Source organism: Cibotium barometz, chromosome 62 (genome assembly GCF_041138505.1).
Source record: "Cibotium barometz isolate CiBa-2024 chromosome 62, ASM4113850v1, whole genome shotgun sequence".
Taxonomy (NCBI): domain Eukaryota; kingdom Viridiplantae; phylum Streptophyta; class Polypodiopsida; order Cyatheales; family Cibotiaceae; genus Cibotium; species Cibotium barometz.
The window spans coordinates 1,068,357-1,091,521 of record NC_141107.1 but is presented as its reverse complement, the minus strand read 5'-3'; the positions used below and the strand labels follow the sequence as shown (position 1 = coordinate 1,091,521).

The window sequence follows — 23,165 nt, the reverse complement described above, 5'->3', positions numbered from 1 at the left end:
CTAGTAAGTGGCATGTTTGCGATAAAAGATCCAAAGCACAAATCGATCATCTTTTTGTGATAAGAAAGTGGAGACACAAAAGTCATGTAGCTCTAATGTTAGAGTTTACAACATTCAACCTTATGGTAAAGATTCAAATCCTACCTACACCACTTTTTCAACAACCCCCTTCTTGCGAGACGAGTAATGTAAGCCAAGTGTTCTAGATGTGCCCCTAGCAATTTGTGCACCAACTCATAAATTAGGAAAACAAAAAGGAGCCAAATACCCCCCCCCAGGTGGTCTTGTTGGGTTTCAAAAATAAAAGAAAAGAGATAATATGTAACAACTTTTTTTAATTCTTATTTATATTAGCTTGGGGTTTCTATACTTAATGGTATCTCTTTCTTTAGACCAAGATCATTTCCTTGATATAGTGCCTCTTATCCTCCCCTCCCCTCCCCTCCCCCCTCCCATCTCTCTCTCTCTCTCTCTCTCTCTCTCTCAATCATGCATCTCTACATCTCTCAAAATATGATTCCCTCATTAATTTCTACCTCTCAAAATATATTTCCTCTTTGATTGCTACCTCTCAAAATATCAATTACTCTTTCTTATACAACTAGGCTTAGAAGTGATATTGTCTTAGGGTAGGAGGGTTAACTCATGTTAGGTAAGCATATTACTCTCTATTTTGACTAAGACAAGGTTAACTTATGTAAGCATATTACTCTCTTGTTTGAATAGCACAAGGGGATTAATTTGCTTCTACATAGAGAAAGGAGCAACATGAAAAGGGTGGGGTTGAGGGGCTGATGAGAGAGGTAAGGGTGATAAGTAGGGGTCATCATGCAACAACGTTGGGGGGTTGAAATTGGAAGCTTCACATAAATATCATTGATAATGTGGCACTATGTATAATGCTGATATACAAAGTTGCTACCTTTGTAAAGCCCAAATAATTATACATTGTGATGGGCATATATCTAGTGGTCTTTCTATTTTTTAGTTATATGTGTGTTGCAATATTTCTTTCGGTCAAGGAGGCTGCCTAGGGTTAAACCTAAAAGACCTTGGAAAGGTGGGGTTAAGGGGTAATGAGAGAGACAAGGGTGACGACTAGGGGTCTACATGCAACAATGTTGGGGGTTGCAATTAGAAGACTCTCACACTTTAGGTTAATGTTGTTGATGATGTGGCACCATATCATGTCAACACAAAGTGAACAACTTAGTAAAACCCAAGCAAAGTAACACTAAGTAATCATGGATTGTGTCAAGCATATATCCAAGCGTGATCTTTTTGTTTTTTAATTATATGTGTTACAAAAGTTAGTGCAAGTGGGTATGTTAGCCATTGTGATTAACATATAAAATGTTAAACAAATCAAATAACAATTCTTATAGCATTCACAAAAGCGCTCACACTATATTGCAAAGTGCCATATAAAGATCTCTTGAATTGCTATTGTGCTATTTACATAACACTTACATTATAAGAAAGCCAAAATTTTAAGGCTAAATCTATGATAGTGTGCCTAAGACATAAGGTTTGGCACCCTTAGGTCACTTTAACTTTGGGGTGGCTAAGAATGTAAAGTAAAGTCTAGCTATGTAGTCACAATTTTATACTAAAATTGGATATGTAGTCTAACTAAGTTGACTAAATCTCTACTTGATTTCTTTTTTAATGCACAAGAAAGAAATCCAAATGATGAGTGCTATCAAGAATGGATATGCTATGTACATTATAACACCCCCAAACATAGTTATTTGGCAAAAACTTTTTCATAACATAGAGTCCATGCAGTGAGATATTTAATCACATCAGCAACACCTAAGAGTAGGCAAAAGAAGCTCAGTTTTCATGTATAACATAGAGTCCATGCAGTGAGATATTTAATCACATCAACAACACCTAAGAGTAGGCAAAAGAAGCTCAGTTTTCGAAACATGCCTACATTTATAGCCAAGATTTCTCGTAAACTTCATGGTATAATTTCATCATAGCCTTTGATCAAAAAATTTATCATGCATAGACTAGAATCCACATGAGAAAATCATATCTCACATCAAGAGCACTCAAGAGTGGATGTATGTTTTGAGTGCTCTTGATGTGATAAATGATTTTCTTGTGTGGAGTCTATGCTAGGGTTAAGCCTCATATACCATAAGTGATTAGGAGGTATAGACCATAAATGATTAGGAGGTATGGACTGTGAATGATTAGGAAAACCATCTACTGAATAATGGCTTCTTCTTCATTGTAAAATCATAGTTCGGAATCTCCAAGAGGAGTTTCAGGCAAGACAAATAGTTCCGGTGACGGAAAATCATAGTTCTCATAATCTCTAAGAAGATTTTGGGCAAGACCAATACTTCCATGATGGGGAATTTCTTGTTTCAAGATTATCTCTTGCTCCTTGTTCATATCCTAATCATGCACATGCTTATAGTAGGGGTGGATTTCAATTGAATAAATTTCATCATTATCTCTTTCTCTTTGCTCATATCCTAATCATGCACATGCTTATAGTAGGGGTGGATTTCAATTGAATAAATTTCATTATTATCTCTTTCTCTTTGCTCATATCCTAATCACACATGAGCTTATGGTAGGGGCTATTTCAATTAAATAAATTTCATGATAATCACTTGCTCTTTGCCCCATGTCATGATCATAGCTTATTGTGAGGTTCCAACTCATAAAACTTAGCAAAACCTATCATATAGTAGGTTTATTCAAGAAATGAACTCATGATATTGCAATGTTGTAAGCTTGTAATCACTCGATCATCCTTGAGCTCGCTCACATTCTCATTTTTTTGTTAAAAATTAGAGAATTATAATAATGGACATCTTCTTATCAAGAATTATAATGAAGTATTCATTCATAATCACCACTATTTTCTTCTTACATGTCATTCTTTAGGGTTCTTGAATCCATACGTGCCATGCCACCTTTGCCTGAGAGCTTGCCCATGAAAGCACTCCATCAACCCAATGAGGTTATATGTACAAGATTAGCGCCCCCCCCCCCCCCCCCCCCGCCCGGCAAAGCACCCCCCTCTCTCGCTCACACACACACACACACACACACACACACACACACACAGAGGCATGCATACACGCACGCACACAAATGTTAGTCTATTTTACCATCTTCTTGCATTGGTATCTTCCCAATGAGGTGGATTAAAAAATTTCCTAGAACTTTTTGAGATCATGAAGCACCTCGGAGTGAAATTCCAATGGTAAGATGTCCCAATTCGACTTGCAAAACTTGAAATGGATCCCTAGGTGAAAATGATCTCAAATTGACTTTTTCATCACCCACTTTTGATTGCTATTAGAGGGAAACCAAAGTTGTTCTACTCTAAAATATATATGACATTTGTATTTTGCACTTTTTCTAATTATAAGGACCTCTTGCTTAAAATTGACTCACAAAATGGGTTAAAATCAATATTAACATGTCTCAAAAATGCGTGTTGACAATTCTTCATAGATATTGGCCAACTTTATCCTAAATATGAAGAGGACAATGAGAATGAAAGGAGGCACGACAATTATGGCAAAGGTTGATTTTGATTGGGCACCAAATTCTTGTCACAAGCTTATGGTGGTAGTGGTTTCTGATGGAATTAATGGGATCGAGCAAGAAGATGAGGAAGAAAAAGGCCAAGAAGAGAAAGAAAATTGGATGTTCTCTTGCTCTTTTGTACTTTGTGGGGAAGAAATCATAATTCGTGAAAATGTATAGCAGTGGAGAACGTGTTTGATGTAAATAAAATTCTACTAGAAAAGACCAAAGTTGAAAAAAATCAGTAAATAATAATCAAAACCATGGTAGCACACATATTTTTTTGGGGGTGGGCTGATCATAAAAAAGGCGTTAAGTACATTATAACATGCCCTCACCGCCCACAAAAGGTAAGAATAAAATGTGCTCCCTTTCGATAACGCACTAGCCTAGCCTTATTAGTGGGGCCGTTTTGGATCGGGTCAATACCGATTGAAAAAGGAGAGCAAATATATGTATATATATATTTTGTCTTTCCCTTTTCGTGGATCCATGCCATCCCATTCACATCATCTCTCTTCTTTCTCACACAGTCCATTGATCTCGCGCAGGTGTTTTCACCCTCTTTCTCTACCCTCATCTTGCTCCGGCGCTGCCTTTCTTCCTCTTATCTACAGGCTCGATCTTCTTTGGCATTCTGCAGTTTGGATTGCAAGAGAATTCGTCACGGCTAACGAAACGCAGAGAAGAAGATGTGAGCATGAAGGTAGTGATTTAGATGGTAACCTGACGGCCTCTCCTTGTGTACCAATTGGCCAACCATCATGGATCATCTCGCTGCTCAGTGCAAGGTATGTCTTCATCCATATTAAGCCATTTTTTTTAGAACGGAAGTTGAAGAATTTTCTAAAGGTCTGGCAGTTCCATCCCAACCTGCCTTTTTTTTCTTGTGAGAATAAGGTCTGGTAATGCCATCCCAACCTGCTTTCGCCTTTGTATAAACCAAGCTGCCAAACTTCATCGTTCCTTAATCTAGAAAACACCAATTAAAGCAGAAAGCAGTTAAAAAACTTCCTTTAACTGGAATGCGGAACTTGACAGACCTCTTTGCAATCAAGAGCTGTTTTTCACCATAAGAGAGACAATTGGAGCAGGTGGAGATTGAAGCAGACAAGACATATTCTTTGTTTCATAGCCACCCCTTAAGCCTTGTGTAGTGGCTGCTTGCCGCAGATAATTGAACCTCCCACAGCCCGGACAGTTAGAGCAAATGAACCTATCAGAAAGAGTTTGATCACATAGCACTGCTGGTTGCCCTAGGTAACACAGACCAGATATGATCTGGCGTTATATTAAACTCAATTCTCCTTCAAGAAAGAGCTTGTTCACATGAGCTTCTGAACACATATACTTGATCCCTGTCGTCCAATACCAGGACTGTCAGATGAAAGCCTTGCACAAATAACCTAATCACATGCAGTGCTTCTTTTCTTGCCCTATATTGTAGGGATTTTAAGTCTCTCTTTGAGTTTGCAACTCTGTAAGAGCCAGACAATACATTGCATAACTTTCTGTGCTTGTCAAAATTTGCAGAAAAAGTTGGAAACATTTCGTATTAAAGAGTTGAAAGATGTGCTTTCACGTATTGGTGCAGCAAAGCAGGGCAAAAAACAGGTGCTACATAGATGAAGATGCTTATATAGGTTACTACTCACATGCAAAATATGGATATTTGCCCTATATATTGCATCTTGCAATCTATTTATGTACAGTTAGTGTATGTAAGTACAGTGCCTATGGGAACAGAGACTGGTCATTTATGTGATGTTTACTCACTGTGCATTATGCAGGTGCTTGTGGACAAAATTATGGCCATAATTCTTTCTCCAGACAGGCGTCAACTCAATCCAATGGGTATATTCTGCTCTTGATGTGATTGCTTTGTGATGACAGTCATAATTTTTCTTTTCTATACGATAGGGATTAACAGTTGTGGTGTTGCACTACTCGCTATGTGCCTGGAAAACTTGGTGATAGGGTGACACACCCATCTTCTCTTTTGGCATCACTGATGAAAGCTAGTCATGCAGGAAAACAGTTTCGCCTGGGCCGTGTGTCCATATGCATGTTTTAAGCATACCTATGTGAATAGACATTTCCCTTTGATTGTTTGCATTTGTAGGTTTGAAGCTTGAAAGCTTGTCAGCAAGACACTCAAGGAGCCGCGAGGATGTGGCCAAGGTTATAGATGATATATACAGGTCTGTTTTTACGTAAACTTTTGTTGGTTGTTCATATCTGCTAGGTGTTAATCAGCTGGACTCTTGCTTCATAGGATCTTGCTATACCTAATCTCTCTCTCTCTCTCTCTTTCTACTATCCTTCCTATTCAGAGGGGCGTGAGTGGAGATTGTGCCATGATATGTATACCTAGGAGTCACATTTACGGGTCCCGTGTTCAGGATGACTTTTTCTCCCAATGGCAGATTAGCACGAGGGCATGCCTTCCTAGCCCGTTTGTAGAGTCACATTGTCAAGATCCCCGCACTAAGTGTTGGCACTTTGTGTGAGGACTTCTCAGCCTATTAGTGATTTATAAGACATGATTAAAGACATAACACTGAAAGTAAGATGCTTAGAGCAGAAAGCTGTGTTGTTGTATTGAGCCACAAGGCCTTGTTAAATAGGGCTTGAAGAGGTACAAATGAAGAGGCACATCCCTGATGAAAGGGTTATGTTCGTTGGACGTAGAGATGTGTCTCTTTGAATAGACGTGTCCTTTGGTGATGATCCATGTGATAGGGTGTGACCCTTCACTGGTGTCCCTTCAATGATTAACAGTAATTAAGAGAGATCAAGTCACAATCGTGACATTTCTTTCCACTTAAAATAAGATCCAGGGTTATATAAGTGATTGCTGTTGACTAAAGAACTCTTGAAGTAATTCTGGGTACTGTTGTAGATCTTCATCACTTTGCCAAGTTGAATCTGAATTATCCAAATCTTTCCATTATACCAAGAATTCTGTAATAATCTTCTGTTAAACATCAAGAATCTTCTGTGGAATCAAAATCATGTGTTCATCTTCAATCTCTGGAATATAATCTGAAACGTTTGGAAGAGTAGAATCTCCTTGTACAAACTTCTTGATCCCTGATATGTGAAAAGTTGGATGAATTTTTCTCCATAAAGGTGGTAAATCCAACTTATAACTCAAAGGAGAATTCTTCTTAATAATCCAAAAAGGACCATAGTAACGTGGTAACTTCGAAGATGTTAGTTAGCTGTTTGTTGATATTGTTCTTGAACTCGAATCATCTGATCTTGAACTTGAAGAAGAATGTCTTGCATTTCTTGAACTAACTGATCCGCTAATGCTTGTGTTGAAGAACAAAGTTGGATGGCACAATTGGTGGATGACCGTAAGCGGCTTGAAAAGGACTTATACTGATTGTTGTTTGTTTGATGAGAATTGTTGTAAACAAATTCCATCAATGGTAAATAATCTTCCCAAGATGCTAAATGAGACTGAATAAGTCACCATTTGGCCACCCAATTGGTCCACCCATGCTTTCTCATTATGTATGTACATTGGACTAGCGTCCATGGCAGATGCATATGGCCGGGATTGATGCCACTTATGTGATACTGTGGACTCGGCTTTCCGCTAGGACTTGTGCCTGTGTGTACATGCCAGGAAATGCTTGGAGGATTGGTGTTCCATTGCGTCTAGTACCTCGTGTACTTGCTTGGAGCACATCTATTTTGGTACAGTCTCATGAATGGGGATTGTCCATACCAATGTTGCATTGCATAGCATCTTTATGTGCTTACTTGCAATTGAATTTGCATGCTATTTTCATGCTTGCCTGACCAATGTATAGTTGCGGGTAAGAGGATGCCCGCTCGTGAACCATGCGTGCGAAATTGTCTCCTGACATGGTTATGTGGCATGTGACAGGTGGTAAGTATTGGTCAAAAACCTAACCTTAGGAATTAGCATTAATTTATAAGTGAGTGTGTACACACTTAATTAAGTTTTGGGCGACCAAAACTCACTTATAAATTATGACTAGCCCTGTGTTCGCACACACTGATGTCCCAAGGGCGGACAAAACTCAATGCCCACTGCCCAGACCTTATTCCTTTTGTGTACGAAGGGAGCAACCAGTCATGTGTCCATCCCAGCTTGCACCACAAGTCACTTATCTTCTCTACCTGACACCTAGGGTGGACATCTCATCATATCTCTCTTCCCTCTCTCCAGAAGTTGGTGCCCTCCTTCATGAGGCCTTTTGGCTGTATTTTTTGCACTTTCTTCTTCCCCACTCCATATCCAAGCTTGCTAGTGTGTTTTTTAAGCTTCCAAGAGTGTTTCCAGGTTGTGTTCACTCTCCCCCACACTCCCAATTACTGAAATTCAGCAAAACAGCTCTTATATTTGTTGGGCTTTTTGCTGAAAACCCTAATTTCAGCCTTTTTTTCTCAAGTTGAACCATAGGGGAAGCTTCCTAGGGTTCCTCTCATTCTCTTGAAGACTTTTTGTCATGAAGGATCGCAACAGATTGAAGATTTCAACACTCCAAACGCTTCCATCACTCACGAAGACTTCTGCTAGCATCGACTATAGTTGCAATTGGTAAGCTTTGATGATTAAATATGGAAGCAAGTAGTAGGAGGGAGAAGTAGGACTCCATGTTCACATACCCTGTGTAGTGGTCTGTTGCAGATTGTTGCTACCATGTGTTGGTGGAATAATAGAGTAGGAAACATGGGCACTTGAGAGGGTAGTGTTAGTTGCAAGTCTACACCGACAACCACATTGTTTGTAATACTGTATTCATATGCATTGGTATGGAATTCTGGTTAGAAATGCCTATGAGACTATGTACTTGGTTCTCCCAAGATCAATATACTTTATTAGTCCTAGTTCTAGTTCCCTTCCAAGTCCAAGTCCAGATCCAAATCTGTTGAAATATACAAGTGAATAGGGTGTGTGCGGGAACAAGCCCTTATCTCGAGACTGTAAAAGAGAATCTATAAATGTGAGAGAACCTGTGAAAAGGTGAGAAGAATCTACTGGGAGAGAATAAAGGGTAGCATGAGAAGATTTAGGAGGTGTGGAGATATTCTGGGAGAGGTGGAGAGAATCAAGCAAAAGAGGTGGAGTGCATCAAGGAGAAATCAGTGGGATTAGATGCTTGGATGTAAACTCTATAAATTGAGGCATTGGCCTAATGAGAACTTGCTGGTTTTTGATTATCCATGCCTACATTAAGCTATTAGTTAATTGCTCACTAATTACGTCTTAATTATCACCTAATCTCTTTGTTAATGATGTTGATTCTAGCATTTGATTCACCATAGCTCATCACATTGCTGTAATTTTAACATGGTATCAGAGTCTAGCCTAGAATCCATCAATTTGTGAGCCCATTATCTTGCTAATCACCTGGCTAATTAGGATTAGTAGAAAATTAATATTTTCACCTCTTTTTCAACTAGCCTCTGCACCCCCAGCCAGTGGAGGGGCTTGTTCTCCCTCCAGGAGAAACATTAGGGGAAATGCCTTTAGCCCAACATAGCTATACTCCCCACGATTTAGCTCATCAAGGTTTTATGTGCCCCTGTTCAGCACTCTTTCCATTTGGATTATTGCGGATTATAAATCAAGTTTACAAGCAAGCTATATGTAGTAATCTCTCAAGATATCTTATGCATATGTTGACGAACCTAGCAAAGAAAAAAGCTAACTATACTTGGAGTTTTGCAAAGTTGCTGCTTTTTGAAATTTATTGCAAGTGTTTTTGGACACTCAACCCTTGTATGCCCATACAAGGAGAATTGTCTGTTGTTTGTTTGCCTTGAACTGTTTTAGGTAAACATTATGGTTGAAAACCCTGGTTTATATGGTTTTTCATACGGATATGACCAAGGACTATGGACTATCTTTTTTTGGCATATCTTTGCTCGAGGATTTATACATATACGATGGTTTGGAGCATCTATATGGTTTTCATTGGTTTGGTGATTTCTTGGGCTTTATAGATAGCTCTATGATTTCCTTTTACTGGGATGGAGTATGTTTTTTGGCTCCCTGTTCTATGGGATGCAATGGATTTCTGGAACTTATGGATATCTTATGGATCGAAGATTTCTTTATGGATTTCTATTATCGGCCAAAATGCTTGTAAAACTATCTGTCGCTCGCAGACATGTTTATGGAGAACCAATATCTCTATGCTTGTGATTTATTTTTATGTTATACTGTACTCATGGAAGAGTTGGTGACTCTAGTGAGTGAGAATCTGAACTCATGGAAGAGTTGGTGACTCTGTCCAGTGAGAGGAGTTGGTGACTCCATTTAGTGAGAGGAGTTGGTGACTCTGATTACTCACTATCTGAACTCATGGGATCATGAAAGAGTTGGTGACTCTGTCCAGTGAGTATTTCATGGACTCATGGAAGGGTTGGTGACCCTATTGAGTGAGTTGGCCACCTTGTGAACTCATGCAAGAGTTGGTGACTCTAGTGAGTTAATATCTAGACTCATGGAAGGGTTGGTCAAGTCTCGTGAAAGGGGAAACCTTGGCGAGCATGTATGGTTTCATGGAAGGGTTGTTGCCCTGGTGAACCATATGGACATGTGAAGCATGTTTGGCTTGGGCATGTGTATGGATCATAGGGGTGGTGCCTATGCAGTCCATAGTCACAAGGGATGGGGAATGGTAACGGGGGACAGGGGATGGCCATAAGTAGGGAATGGGGACGGGAGAGGTAACGATACTTAATTTTTTTTTTAACTGTACACTTATTCTACTTTGAAAGTACATCAAAATGAGCACAAATTTACACTAAAATGGTAAGCTTTTGAGTCATATTAACAAAATACGCCGATCAAAGAGTGAAGGCGTAGATTGTATTAAGTAGATACAAAATGACTCAAGAGTCAGGACTAAGCCTTAAGGAGTCACAATATAGGGAAGGACAAAAAAGGCTAAAGCATGGAAAGACTCAAAAGTGCTAAAGCCTAGAGCTAAGTAGTAAGGCCCATGAATCATGATCCATGAATGATCATCCACGTGAAGTGCTCGTCTCATGGTCATGGATAGCTTGTGCCAAAGGAACATCAAGCTTATCCTCACTGGCATGCTGCTGTTGCACCTCGTCCTCTTGTTGCTCTTCTTATTGACTCATCTCCCACTTGGTGAAGGGATCTGCCTTATTGGTCACGGTCTAGCAAAGCCTTCGCAAGTTCGCGCTAACGAAGATAAGGTCATTGGCACGCTTTATCCCAAGGCGGTTCCTCTTCCTAGAGGCAATGTGGCTGTAGGTGCTCCAAAGTGTCTCCAAGCAAGAGGAGTTTACGGCCTGGCTAAGTATGCGAATGGCTAGTTGCTGTAGCTCCGGTTCATCTGAACCAAAGTCCTTCCACCATAGAGCAGCACCAACTTTGGAGCGGTCGATCTGTGCATCATGACAACCATAGGAGCCATGAAATGACCTATACATGGAAAGCTAGTCCCTTATCTTGCGCTTAACCGATGCATCAGGCACAAGATGGTCTAAGATGATCCTCCACCCAGCGCTCACCTCCTGGTCGCTCTTCTGCTTGTTGCCTTGGAATTTTGGGTCCACCACATAAGCTGCTGCATGCAATGGAGAGTAGTAGGAATTCCACCTTCATATACACAAGACATGGATCTCCTCGTATTTGTCTTCGTCAGGCACGAAGTCTTTCAACTTCTCTATCATACGATCCATGGCCTCGTAGACCTTGCCTATGCATAGTTGCATAGTGTCTACAATCCCTAATAGGTGGACTATGGGCCTCACCATAGCATCCGTGGTCTTCACACTCTCCCATGAAGAGGCGTCATCTGCCTGTAACCTACACTCTTGGCTGGTGTTTGTACGGGACTCCTGCATGTCGACAAACTCGTCGCTAAGGAAAAGCCCCCTCAAAGCACCACTACAATCCTTCAACTGGTCCAACGTAAGGAAGTTGTAGGCAAACTGGGTGTTGGAATATTTGAGGACAGAGAGAGAGGACCTCTTGTTGAACTCATGCCAAAGTCGTTGGTGGTTGAGGACAAAGGAGACCATGGTGTTGGCCTCCTCAATGAGCGGGTTGATCCATGGCAATGCCCCTTTGTCCTTGAGGAGGTTGTTTAGGCTGTTAGAAGTCATCTCCTGTCTATTTGTATACACCAGGGCCTCTGTTGTGGGTGTGCCCGCCCGTATATCATTTTTCCACACTCCCCGTATTTTTTCCCTATTTTTCCCATTTTTTCCTAGTGGCTGGAGGGCTGCCAGGTGATGCCAGGAGCACCCCAATGCTGGCCGACTGGACTTTCTTCAGTCGTGTGCATCTGGGCTGCTGGCCGACTTGTTCTGACTAGGTGTAGGCATCTGTAGAGCTGGCCGACTGCTATTTTCAGCAGTCGTGGGCATTTTTCTCAGTCGTGGGCACCATCTGAAGCTGGCCGACTGCTCACATGGAGATGTATATATTGCCCCTCAGCCCCCACCACTTTCTCATTCAGTTTTTCGGGATCTTGTGTATAGAGAAGAGTTTACACACCTATCTCTCTGTGTTTCTTGTGCTGATTATTTTCTGCAGTCTACTTGCTCTTGTCTACCCAAGTTTGGTTGTCATTTCCGCTGCATATACTGACATGGTATCAGAGCCCTAGGCTCTAGGAGATCTTGGGCGTTTTTCTTGGCAAGAGGGGGAGCAACAGGTTGCTGATCGGTGGACTGTTTCGGGCTGAACGGGAAGTGAAGGTGCAAGAGGAAGGCGGGCAAAGGGGCTGGACAGCCACTTGCATATTTTCTGATTTTCTGATTTTTTCCCACCCACCCACCCTTTCAGGTTACTCTCCGAGATGGCAGATTTACTAGAGATGGCTGAGAAGCACGTGAAGATTCCGACTCTCCCCACGTTCCCAGTGGATCGTCAGTTGGACGGGTCCAATTACGGCATCTGGAAGGTCATGATGGAGTCAGTTCTGGAGTCATATGACCTTGCTGATTTTATTATCATAGGGGTGCCACGGCCGGAAGCTGAGGAAGGGGAGTTATTATCGACGAGGAAGGACCGAGAGGCACAGGCACACATGTGGGACCATGTCAATGCCAGGGTCCGGTCGTTTATATTCCTCAATTGCACACCACAGGTGATCAACCATGTGAAGCACATGATGCTGGCGAGAGGCATATGAGAGCACTTGGCTTCTTTGTACAACAGGGTGTCACCCATGAAGCGGATATCCTTGGAAGTGCAGATGCGGGTTATGAACCCTGCAAAGTCTTCGACGATGCGGGAACACATTAACAAGCTGCAGGCCCTTCAGCAGGAAGTCCTTCAAGATGGGAAAGAGATATCATCCGAAGATATGGCCATCACGTTACTTTCCCACTTGCTTGGTCAGTATTCCGCTTTCTATTCCTCGTTGATCACGAGTGGCAGGCTCAGCACCATTACTTGGGAGGAGCTTGTGCCAATGGTCTTGGACCAGGAGGAACGTTTCACGAACCCTCCTCACGGCGGAGGTTCGGAGGCCTTAACTGGCCAACGGTCGAAAGGCCGTAATACCAACAAGGGCAAAGGGAAGGCTTCACCGGAGAAGTCTTCTGAGAAGAAGCCTGATCCAGAACGAGAGAAGCTGAAGGCCGAAAGATCGTGTAATGATTGTGGCGAGAAAGGCCACTACTGGAGGTTCGGAGGCCTTAACTGGCCAACGGTCGAAAGGCCGTAATACCAACAAGGGCAAAGGGAAGGCTTCACCGGAGAAGTCTTCTGAGAAGAAGCCTGATCCAGAACGAGAGAAGCTGAAGGCCGAAAGATCGTGTAATGATTGTGGCGAGAAAGGCCACTACTGGAGGAAGTGCCCTAAGCGGACAGGGAAGAGTGCTGATTCCTCAGCCTCAGGTGCGAAGACTCCGGTATTTGTGCACTTGGAGATGGTGGACTCCGATGCTTCATCATCTTCGAGCGAGGAGGCAGTTGGCTTCACCGCGAAGGATACCTGGGAATGGATTCTCGACAGTGATGCTTCCAGGCACATGACTCCATCCCGTGACTTCTTTCTGGATCTGAAACGGCAGTCAGGTCGTATTTTTATTGGCGATAACTCCACTATTCCGATACATAGTGAGGGCCGGATGGAGATTATTCCCGACGGCAAGGGGGGCAAGCATGCTTCCCGTGTTCTTTATGTCCCTGCTCTGGGCTTTCATCTTTTGTCAGTGCATGAGGTATGCAAGACTGGCTTTCGGGTGGAATTTGAGGAGCATTCAGTTGCTCTAAGGGACCGTGAGACAGGCAAAGTTGTTTGGGAAGGCGGTGTGGAGAATGGCATCTACAAGCTCTCTGCACTCTCCTCACTGACAGGCTCTCAGGTCGGAGATTTGTGGCACTTTCGTTTTGGCCACTTAAATGTGGATGCTTTGCGGCGCGCCTTCCGGGACCAGATGGTGGTTGGCTTGCCAGATGTTGGAAATAGGCAAGGACGCTGCAGTTCTTGCATACGTGGTAAGCAGCACAGGGAATCCTTTCCGAAGCAGGCTTCTAGGCGGGCTTCGAAACCATTGGAGTTGATTCACACTGACTTGTGTGGACCACAGCCGATACCATCCTTGGGAGAATCTCTCTACTTCATGCTGCTTGTTGATGATTGTACCAGATTCACGTGGGTCTACTTTCTTTCACAAAAGGACCAGGCTTTTGCTCAGTTCAAGGATTGGCACGTGATGGTGGAGAAAGAGTCTGGATTTCAGGTCAAGACTCTCAGGGCTGACAAAGGAGGTGAATTCTCCTCGACTGTATTTTTTCGGTTTTGTGCAGATCATGGCATCAAGAGGGAATTGGCCAATACAGGATCGCCTTCGGAGAATGGAGTTGTTGAACGTAAGAACAGGACTGTGGTGGAGATGGCGAGGACCATGCTGGAGCATCGTGATCTTCCTCGTCCACTTTGGGGTGAGGCTGTGGCAACAACTGTCCATACCATTAACCGCTCTCCGACGACTTCTGAACCCCATATGACTCCATTTGAGGCATATTTTGGCAGGAAACCCGATGTCTCGAACTTCCGTGTCTTTGGGAGTGACGCGTATGTACATATTCTGAAGAAGCAGAGGGGGAAGCTTGACTCCAAGTCCCGCAAGCTGGTATTTGTGGGGTATAACTCTCTTTCCAAGGGATACAGGTTGTATGATCCAGAGAGGAACGAGATTGTTGTCAGCCGGGATGTGGTCTTTGACGAGCATGTTCCAGCGTCCACTGTCAAGGAGCCGCCGCTTCTTGGAGATCCAGAGGAGTCTGATGATGATTCCCAGTCTACCACTCCAGTTGATCCACCTCAGTCATCACAGGAGGTTGAGCCCGCAGCTGGAGTTGAGCCCCCGCGACCACAGGAGGCTCCACGATCTGTTCGAGTACCTAGGTGGTTGTTAGACACCCTTCGGGAGTCGGGTGTCACGGAGCTACCCTCCGAGTGGACCACAGAGGACGGCCCTCGAAGATCTCATCGAGTCCGAGATAAAAGCAACACGGCGGAGCTTCTTCAGGTGAACTATGCTCTTATGTCTCGTATCATGCGGGATAAAGAGCCCACTTCCGTAAAGGAAGCTCTTTCACAGGATACTTGGAGGGAAGCCATGCAGGTGGAACTTGATGCCATCGAGAAGAACAACACTTGGGAGTTGGTACTGAGGCCGTCGAAGCGGTCAGTCATTGGTGTCAAATGGGTCTTTAAGACCAAGTACGCGGCTGATGGGTCGGTGGACAAACACAAAGCCAGGCTCGTGGCTAAGGGTTATGCTCAGCGGCCAGGCATCGACTACGAGGATACCTTTGCACCGACAGCGCGGATGACCACGATTCGGACCGTTCTAGCCCTTGCTTCTTCTCAGAGGTGGCCCGTGTACCAGATGGATGTAAAATCGGCGTTCCTTAATGGTGACCTGCAGGAGGAGGTGTACGTTGAGCAGCCTCCAGGTTTTATTGTTCCAGGATCGGAAGGGATGGTTTACAGGTTACGTAAGGCCTTGTATGGTCTTAAGCAGGCTCCCAGGGCTTGGAATCAGAAGATTGATTCCTTCTTTATTCGGACTGGATTTCAGAGATCGGTTGCAGATCCGAACCTGTATCTCTTTCGGGAACGCGGCATGGTCACACTTATCATCCTTTATGTGGATGATCTCATTCTCACCGGCGGTCATGTGGAGCACATTGGAGTGACGAAGGTTGCCTTGTCAAAGGAGTTTGAGATGACCGACTTAGGCTTACTCCACTTCTTCTTGGGATTGGAGATCTGGCAGACCCAGAGGGGGTTTTTCGTCTCTCAGCAGCGGTATGTTCATGAGTTGCTTGAGGCCTTTGGGATGGAGAACTGCAAGCCTATTACATCGCCGATGGACCCGAACACAAAGTTAACCGTAACAGATCCTTGTGAGCCAGTTGATGCCTCGCAGTACCGGAAGTTGGTTGGTTCATTGATCTGGTTGCTAAACACCAGATTGGACTTGAGCTTCTCCGTGGGGCTGTTGAGCTCTTTTATGCAGACGCCATTGAAGACTCATTGGGACGCAGGATTGCGGATCTTGCGGTATCTGCAGAGTACGAAGGATCTGGGACTCTTTTACACAGGAGGGAATGGAGTCAAGCTCCAAGGTTGGAGTGACTCAGATTGGGGAGGAGATCCAGACACGAGGAGGTCTACTTCAAGATACACTTTTACCCTCGGCTCAGGAGCAGTTTCTTGGAGCAGCAAGAAGCAGCCAACTATTGCCCTTTCTTCGACAGAGGCAGAGTATCGGGCTGCTTGTGGTGCTGCTTGTGAGGTTGTATGGCTGCGGAGGCTGCTAGGCGAGATGGGGTTTCCACAGAGGGAGCCCACAGTCATCCAGTGTGATAACCAGAGTTGTATAGCTATTGCTCGGAATCCGGTTTTCCATTCCCAGACCAAGCATATAGAGATACAGTATCACTTTGTTCGTGAGAAGATCTTGGCGGGTGACATCTTGCTACTTTATTGTTCGACGGAGGACAATGCGGCGGACCTCTTCACGAAGTCTCTACCTCAGGCTACGCTCAGGCGGCACTCCAGCTCCCTGGGGTTGGTTACACAGCCAGGAGCTGAGAGGGGGTGTTAGAAGTCATCTCCTGTCTATTTGTATACACCAGGGCCTCTGTTGTGGGTGTGCCCGCCCGTATATCATTTTTCCACACTCCCCGTATTTTTTTCCTATTTTTCCCATTTTTTCCTAGTGGCTGGAGGGCTGCCAGGTGATGCCAGGAGCACCCCAATGCTGGTCGACTGGACTTTCTTCAGTCGTGTGCATCTGGGCTGCTGGCCGACTTGTTTTGACTAGGCGTAGGCATCTGTAGCTGGCCGACTGCTATTTTCAGCAGTCGTGGGCATTTTTCTCAGTCGTGGGCACCATCTGAAGCTGGCCGACTGCTCACATGGAGATGTATATATTGCCCCTCAGCCCCCACCACTTTCTCATTCAGTTTTTCGGGATCTTGTGTATAGAGAAGAGTTTACACACCTATCTCTCTGTGTTTCTTGTGCTGATTATTTTTTGCAGTCTACTTGCTCTTGTCTACCCAAGTTTGGTTGTCATTTCCGCTGCATATTCTGACATAGGCAAGGAGCCATACAAAAGAGAGAGAGGACCTCTTGTTAAACTCATGCCAAAGTCATTGGTGGTTGAGGACAGAGGAGACCATGGTGTTTGGCCTCCTTAATGAGCGGGCTGATCCATGGCAATGTCCCTATGCCCCTTGAGGAGGTTGTTTAGGCAAGGAGCCATACAAAAGGACACCGTGACATGTCCATACATACCTTGGAGGATAGCTCCCGCCGCCTTATTCGAAAGCTCCCCATCTGCAACAAAGCCCACTATATGCTCGGGGCCAATGATCTCCATGGTGGTAGCTCAGTCCGCCGCAAGCACATCCGTACTCTTCCCGGTGGTGGATGCATCATGAGAAGAGATGAAGTACATCTCTCTGTGGGAATATGCAACCACGCCATGAATACTCCTCTTGCGGGTGTCGCTCCATCCATCCACAACGAGGGAGACTCCATTTCTCTCCCATTGCCGCTTTGTGTTGTCAGCCGCTTGCTCTACAATGCGCTAGGTTGAGCCATACTCCCCAATCTTCCTAGCCATAGCCTTGAAGTATTCCGACCTATTCAAGAAAGCAATTTACTAATGAGAAGGGGACTAGTATGATGAAAACATGAATGATGAATCGACGATCGCACTTACCTAGCCGCTTGAAAGGCAATGTGGTTGCGGAAGAAGAAGCGGGCCAATGCCATATCCACCTCCTCCTTCAACTTGGGGTTTCAATTCTTCCCAAGCGTAGATTGTGCCATGGGCCATGCAAGGGTTGAGAGGCCGTGGAGATGGAGGGTGTCGGCGTAATGGATGGAGCAACATTCCGACTCGATGGTGAAGGTGATGGCGTGCATGATGCCAATCGACCTAATCCACCACATGACTCCATCGTAGAGTCTTCCCCATCGTCGCGGGATCCACGGCCACTCGTGGTGTCCTTCTTGACGCTTCTACCGCCTTGTAGACGGCAAGCTTGTCGAGAAGTTTCCGTCTCTTTTCGGGCGTGACATTCGTGCAAAACCGCACCTCATGTCCACTTTCATGCAAGAGGGAGGCTTGCACTTTGTCACCACCAACCGTTCGCCGGTATAGGCAAAGCTTGCATGCCTATGGCCAAGGACCGTCTCCATGAGTGGATGGGGTGTAGTTGAAACCTCCTCCCACCATGTCCATCCTGTCGTCCTTCTATGGGAAGCCCCAGCATGTGAGGAGGATGCCATGGTTAATGATGGCTTGTCACCATAGTTGTCAGGTACGATACCGTACGGTTCGTACGATACGCTATTGTACGGGAAAATATGGTACGATATAAATTTTTTTCTTATTGTACGATAAAATATTGTTTTAAAAAAAACTTATAAACTTAGGTATTTTCAAGTCCTATGATGCTTCCCCCCTTTCTGAAACTCCAAGTGATGTAGCAAGATTCTCTCATCCTACCAATCAAGTGTACACTTCTCTCAGCAACCCCATATGGAATACTGAGTGGAAACGAAAGTTGCGAAGTATTGCGGGCATTTGGGATCTTCGTTGAGCAAGATTTCTATTTTTTTTTGAGCATTTGGAAATTTTTCTCTCAAGGGAGGGAGGGGGGGGGCTTGCACCGTACGAACTGTACGGTACGAGTAGGTTCGTACCGGTACGAGAAACAACCATGCCTATGACTATGATGCAGTCCAATGGCATGGCAAGATGTTTTGTGGCTATGTATTCTGCTTAATTTCTTTTCGTAGGTACTTAAAGCTACTTATGGATTTATGGATATTTGGGACACAGTTGGCTCTTCTGCTTGTGTTTATTATTAGAGTTGTTGACTTGGGATATGGATAAAGATTCTTTCTTGATACGGTTGGCTCTCGTGTCCGTGTCGTCTGACTTTTTTTTTTTCCGAGAAAAGATCCTTTCATTAGTTATGTAAAAAACGCCCGTAGGGCTACAAAAGAGATCTCTCCTGCTCCTAACAGAGAGAAGAGCAGTGAATACATCATGTCAGCCCGGGAGACTCTCCCTAGGTGCTGCAAAATACAAGCATCAGTCTAAAGGACTGAGCGGCTAAATCATACAATGGGGGGGGAAAAAAGCCAAACAGGTGGCGTGTAGTGCCAACGGGGGGATCCCGTGTGTAGGGTGTAGAACGGGCCGCAGCGCCAAGTGGTATGAAAGGCCTGGCGCCGTAAGATCGCCTCATCCGAGTCTCCCCGGATGCGGTCGTACTGTCCTCGCAGGGTGTGGATCAACTCCTGCCAAATCCCCCGAACAGTCTCTGCTGATGGCTCTAATCTCCCCTCAAAGGCCGTAAAGCACCGGGCCCTCCAGGTGAACCAGATGGTGAGGCTGCTGAGGAGCTCCCATCGTAAATCCCTCTCCTGTGTCCAGCTGGCGGACGAGAAATCCGGTGCCGGAACCAGGCGAGGCTGGCCCCTAATAAATCTGATGGCCTGACTGCCCTGCTCCATCTCATAGCCCATAGCAGGCCCTGACGAAGTCGACCAAGCAGCGGCACCCCACGTAAACATACCCTCTGGAGAGAGGGGGGCCAGAATACGCAGCATCCGCAGCCAAATCTGCTGTGCCTGAGGGCAGTCCCAAAGGCAGTGTCTCTGTGTCTCCATAGGGTGGCCGCATCGGACGCAGGCCGCCGGAAGACCGCTGTAAACAAGCCAAGTGCCAACTGCTGAGCCCCTGTGGGCGACCAGCCACTGAAAAGCCGAGATCCTGCGGGCCTGTCGACTAGCCCAGAGCCGAGCCCAGAAATCCTCCAGGAACTCCTGTGATAGTCCCTGCAATCGCCAATGCCCCGCTGCCGCTGGAGAAACCGTCCTCCTCGCCGTCAAAATATGCCGTCCCAGCCGAACAGTATACTGGAAAAATGTGATCTCTGTGGCCTCAAGGGATGCATAAGGATCATGCCACTCGTACTCTCCGGGGTCCCACTGTAGCCGGGCCAAGGGGCGCGCGGCATATGCCCATATGCGCCAATCCGGGAGCACGTCAGCAGGGTCGGGGTCAATATGCCACTTCCGAGAAGCGGCAGCCACTACCCGAATCCTCTGAAAGGTGCACTCTGCAACCAAAGGCGACTCCACCTCCACTCTCTGGAGTCTGCCCTCATCCTGAATCTCATAGTAGAGGCATCTGCCATCCTCAGTGCTAGCTCTGACAGCAATCAGGATCTCCAACTGTGTAAAGGCTCCCATCCACCGTGGGGCCACTGGCTCGAGAGGTGTGAACCACTCCTCTGAAAGTGCCTCCTGAATATCATCCCTCATAATCAACCCCCCTCTGAAGTGACTCAGCCTCTCCACCTGGGTCTCCTCTGGTAGACTGCAGAAAGCCTGCCAGTCTCCAAAACTACGAGCTGGGCCTGCCGCTAAAGGTCCCCAGGCTAGACGAGGCCGAGAACCCAGCATATGACCCTGCTCTGTACGAACCGCTGGGCTCCAGATGAGCGGCTGCCTGGCCCGCTCCTCAACACAAGAAGGAGGCCGCTGAGAGAGCCCCGGTCTCAGCAGCTCCCAAGCTCTCAGGATACTCAAAGCAAATCTGTCCTCCCATCCTCTACTGAGGCCTGTCCTCCTCATCTCTATGAAGATCCAGCGAATCTCTGGTGCCCAAGTACCCCCTGCAGGAGGCGCCCGGTCCTGCAGTCGCTGCAAGAGGAGCTCTTTCCAAGGCTCAGCGCCTGGAAGCAACCCCCGAACAATAAGCTTCCCCAATAAGGCTCTACTCTGATCGACTGGATCTATAATGCCCAAACCGCCCTGAGCCAGCGGAAGTGTAATAACTTTGCCCATGCAACCTTTGCCCGAGCTGGCTGACCGTCCCGCCCAGACCACAGAAAGTTCCTGATCAGCCTCTGTACCTGGCTGATGCAAGAGCTCGAGAAAATCCAGCAAGACGTAATGTACCACATAGTCGCTAACAGCACCTGATTTGCCACCACCACCCTCCCAGCCAAGGATAGTCGAGCTGTACTCCAATACAATAGCTTCTTCCGAATGCTCAGAAGAAGCGGGGCAATCTGCTGCTCAGGTGACAAATCGAGGCCAATCTGGCATCCCAAATACCGCATTGCTGGGCCGGGAGGGATCCATCTAAAACCGGGGTCCGGACTCCATGCCGGAGTGGGAGCACTACTGATCCAAAAGGCCACTGTCTTGCGCCAATTGATCAATGCTCCCGAAGCTGCACTAAAAACCTGGAGCGACTGCTCTGCCCGAATAAGATTGGCCTCTTGGCCATGCAAAAATAAGCCCGTGTCGTCTGCAAACTCAGCATCAAGCAAATCCTCCCCCCGGACTGGGAGCTGAAGTCCTCTCAAACCAACCTCTTCTGCCGACAAATACATACTCATAGCCTCCGCAAAGAAGAGAAAAAGGAAAGGGGCGAGAGGACACCCCTGACGGACTGATCTGGTCAGCTCAAAACTCGGCCCCCGACCTCCTGCAATCAGCACCTGGCTGCGAGCTGTGGAATACAAAGCTGCCACCCCTCTGATCCATCCTGGCTCAAAGCCCAGGCGTAGCATAGTGCCCTCTAAGAATCCCCAATCAACTCTATCGTATGCCTTCTCAAAATCGAGAAGCATCACGACCAAGTCCTCGCCAAGAAACCTAGCTCGGGCCGTCGCCTCCCAGAAAGTAAAGATGTTGTCAAGGATACTGCGCTCCTTGACAAATCCTGTCTGAGTAGCATGAATCAACTCCCCCAGGAAGGGCTGGATCCTCAAACTCAAGGCCTTTGCCAAGACCTTATAGACAGTATTGAGGATCGTAATAGGCCTCCAATGCCGAATATCATCTGATACTCCCTCTCCCTTGGGGATAAGATAGATCAAGCCCTCTGAAAAGCTCTGCGGCATCACCCCAGTGTCCAAAACATGCTGAAAGCCCCTGCGGAGGCCTGGCCCCAAAAGGTCCCAATAGCGCATAAAAAAGGCCGGCGTCAGTCCGTCCTCCCCTGGGCAACTATGTCGCGGCAGGACCCTCAAGGCCTCGGCAAGCTCAGTCTCTGACAGAGGCGCACCTAGAACTGTGCGCATATGGTCTGTGACCCTCCTCTGCACATGGGCCCACACAGTCTGTCTGCATACATCTCGATCCTCAGTGGCTGGCTCCGCTGAAAGCAAGTCACTATAAAAAGCAGTGGCAATGGCTCTGATCTCCCCGAGCTCAGTAGCTATCGATCCATCCGGTCTACCAAGCTGGCGAACCCCTGCTCGCGCATGACGGGGTCCAGTGATCTCAAAAAACTCCCCAGTCACTCTATCACCAAGCTGCGTCCACTGAGAGGCCTGACGACGATAGTAAAACTCATGTCTCTGCTCCTCTGCCTCTCTAACCTCCTGGCGGGCCTGGCTCAGCTGGGACGCCACCCACTCACATGCTGGCTGCTGCTCCTGAAGGCGCTGTAGCGAAGCAAGGCTGCGTCTCAGCCGTTGCTCCCGCTCGCGAATCTCTCCCAGTCGTGTCAAAGCTGCAGCGTGCAGAAAAGAGCTAAGATCAATGAGTCCCTGGGCACACTGGCCCGCTGCATCCTGGTCAGAGCACTGACTATCATGCCAGATCCTCTCAATGTCCTCAGCGAGACTGGGGTCTGCAAGTACCCGCTCTGGGATCCTCAACTGCAAGCTGGGCTCCCGTGTCCCCTCCTCCAAAGTCAATATAACTGGCGCATGATCTGAAAATGAGGTGCCAGCAAGAATGCCGACGGAGCCCCCTCGCTCCCCCAACCAATCGCCCACATAAAAGCGATCAATCCGAGATAGATTAGTCCCTCCCTGCCGGCGATCCGACCGAGAGAAACTTAGACTGTCCTGAGACCGGGGGAAAGCCCCATGCTGCCATGCATCAGTGATCCTCAGTGACATGCAAAACCGGTCCCAAGCTGCAAGCTCCGTGCCGTGCACTGTAACATGACTGCCTCCCACCCTATCTGCCGGGTCCTCAAGCATGTTGAAGTCTCCCCCAACACACCAATGTGCGGCCTCTGGCAATGCATCTGTAACCTGAGTCCAGAACTCTGCT

At 46.3% G+C, this 23,165-nt stretch overlaps 1 protein-coding gene across 11 annotated transcripts in view; it reads left to right on the top strand.

Moving 5' to 3' along the window:
• The first annotated feature begins 3,946 nt into the window (after nt 1-3,946).
• The window catches only part of LOC147603999 (E3 SUMO-protein ligase SIZ1-like), a 108,796-nt gene continuing 89,577 nt past the window's right edge, over nt 3,947-23,165 (top strand). For 6 of the 11 annotated variants that reach the window (XR_015265426.1, XR_015265425.1, XR_015265423.1 and 3 more), the window contains exons 1-4: nt 4,038-4,352; nt 5,095-5,175; nt 5,352-5,415; nt 5,684-5,762. Coding sequence is in view for 2 of the 11 variants with exons in the window: in XM_086795409.1 (XP_086651535.1) it covers nt 4,326-4,352; nt 5,095-5,175; nt 5,352-5,415; nt 5,684-5,762 (251 nt within the window). In the remaining 9 variants the exon portion in view is untranslated. Of the gene's footprint in view, nt 4,353-5,094; nt 5,176-5,351; nt 5,416-5,683; nt 5,763-23,165 lie in introns of all 11 variants that reach the window. The other 5 variants (XR_015265430.1, XR_015265429.1, XR_015265428.1 and 2 more) reach the window with 1 other exon arrangement.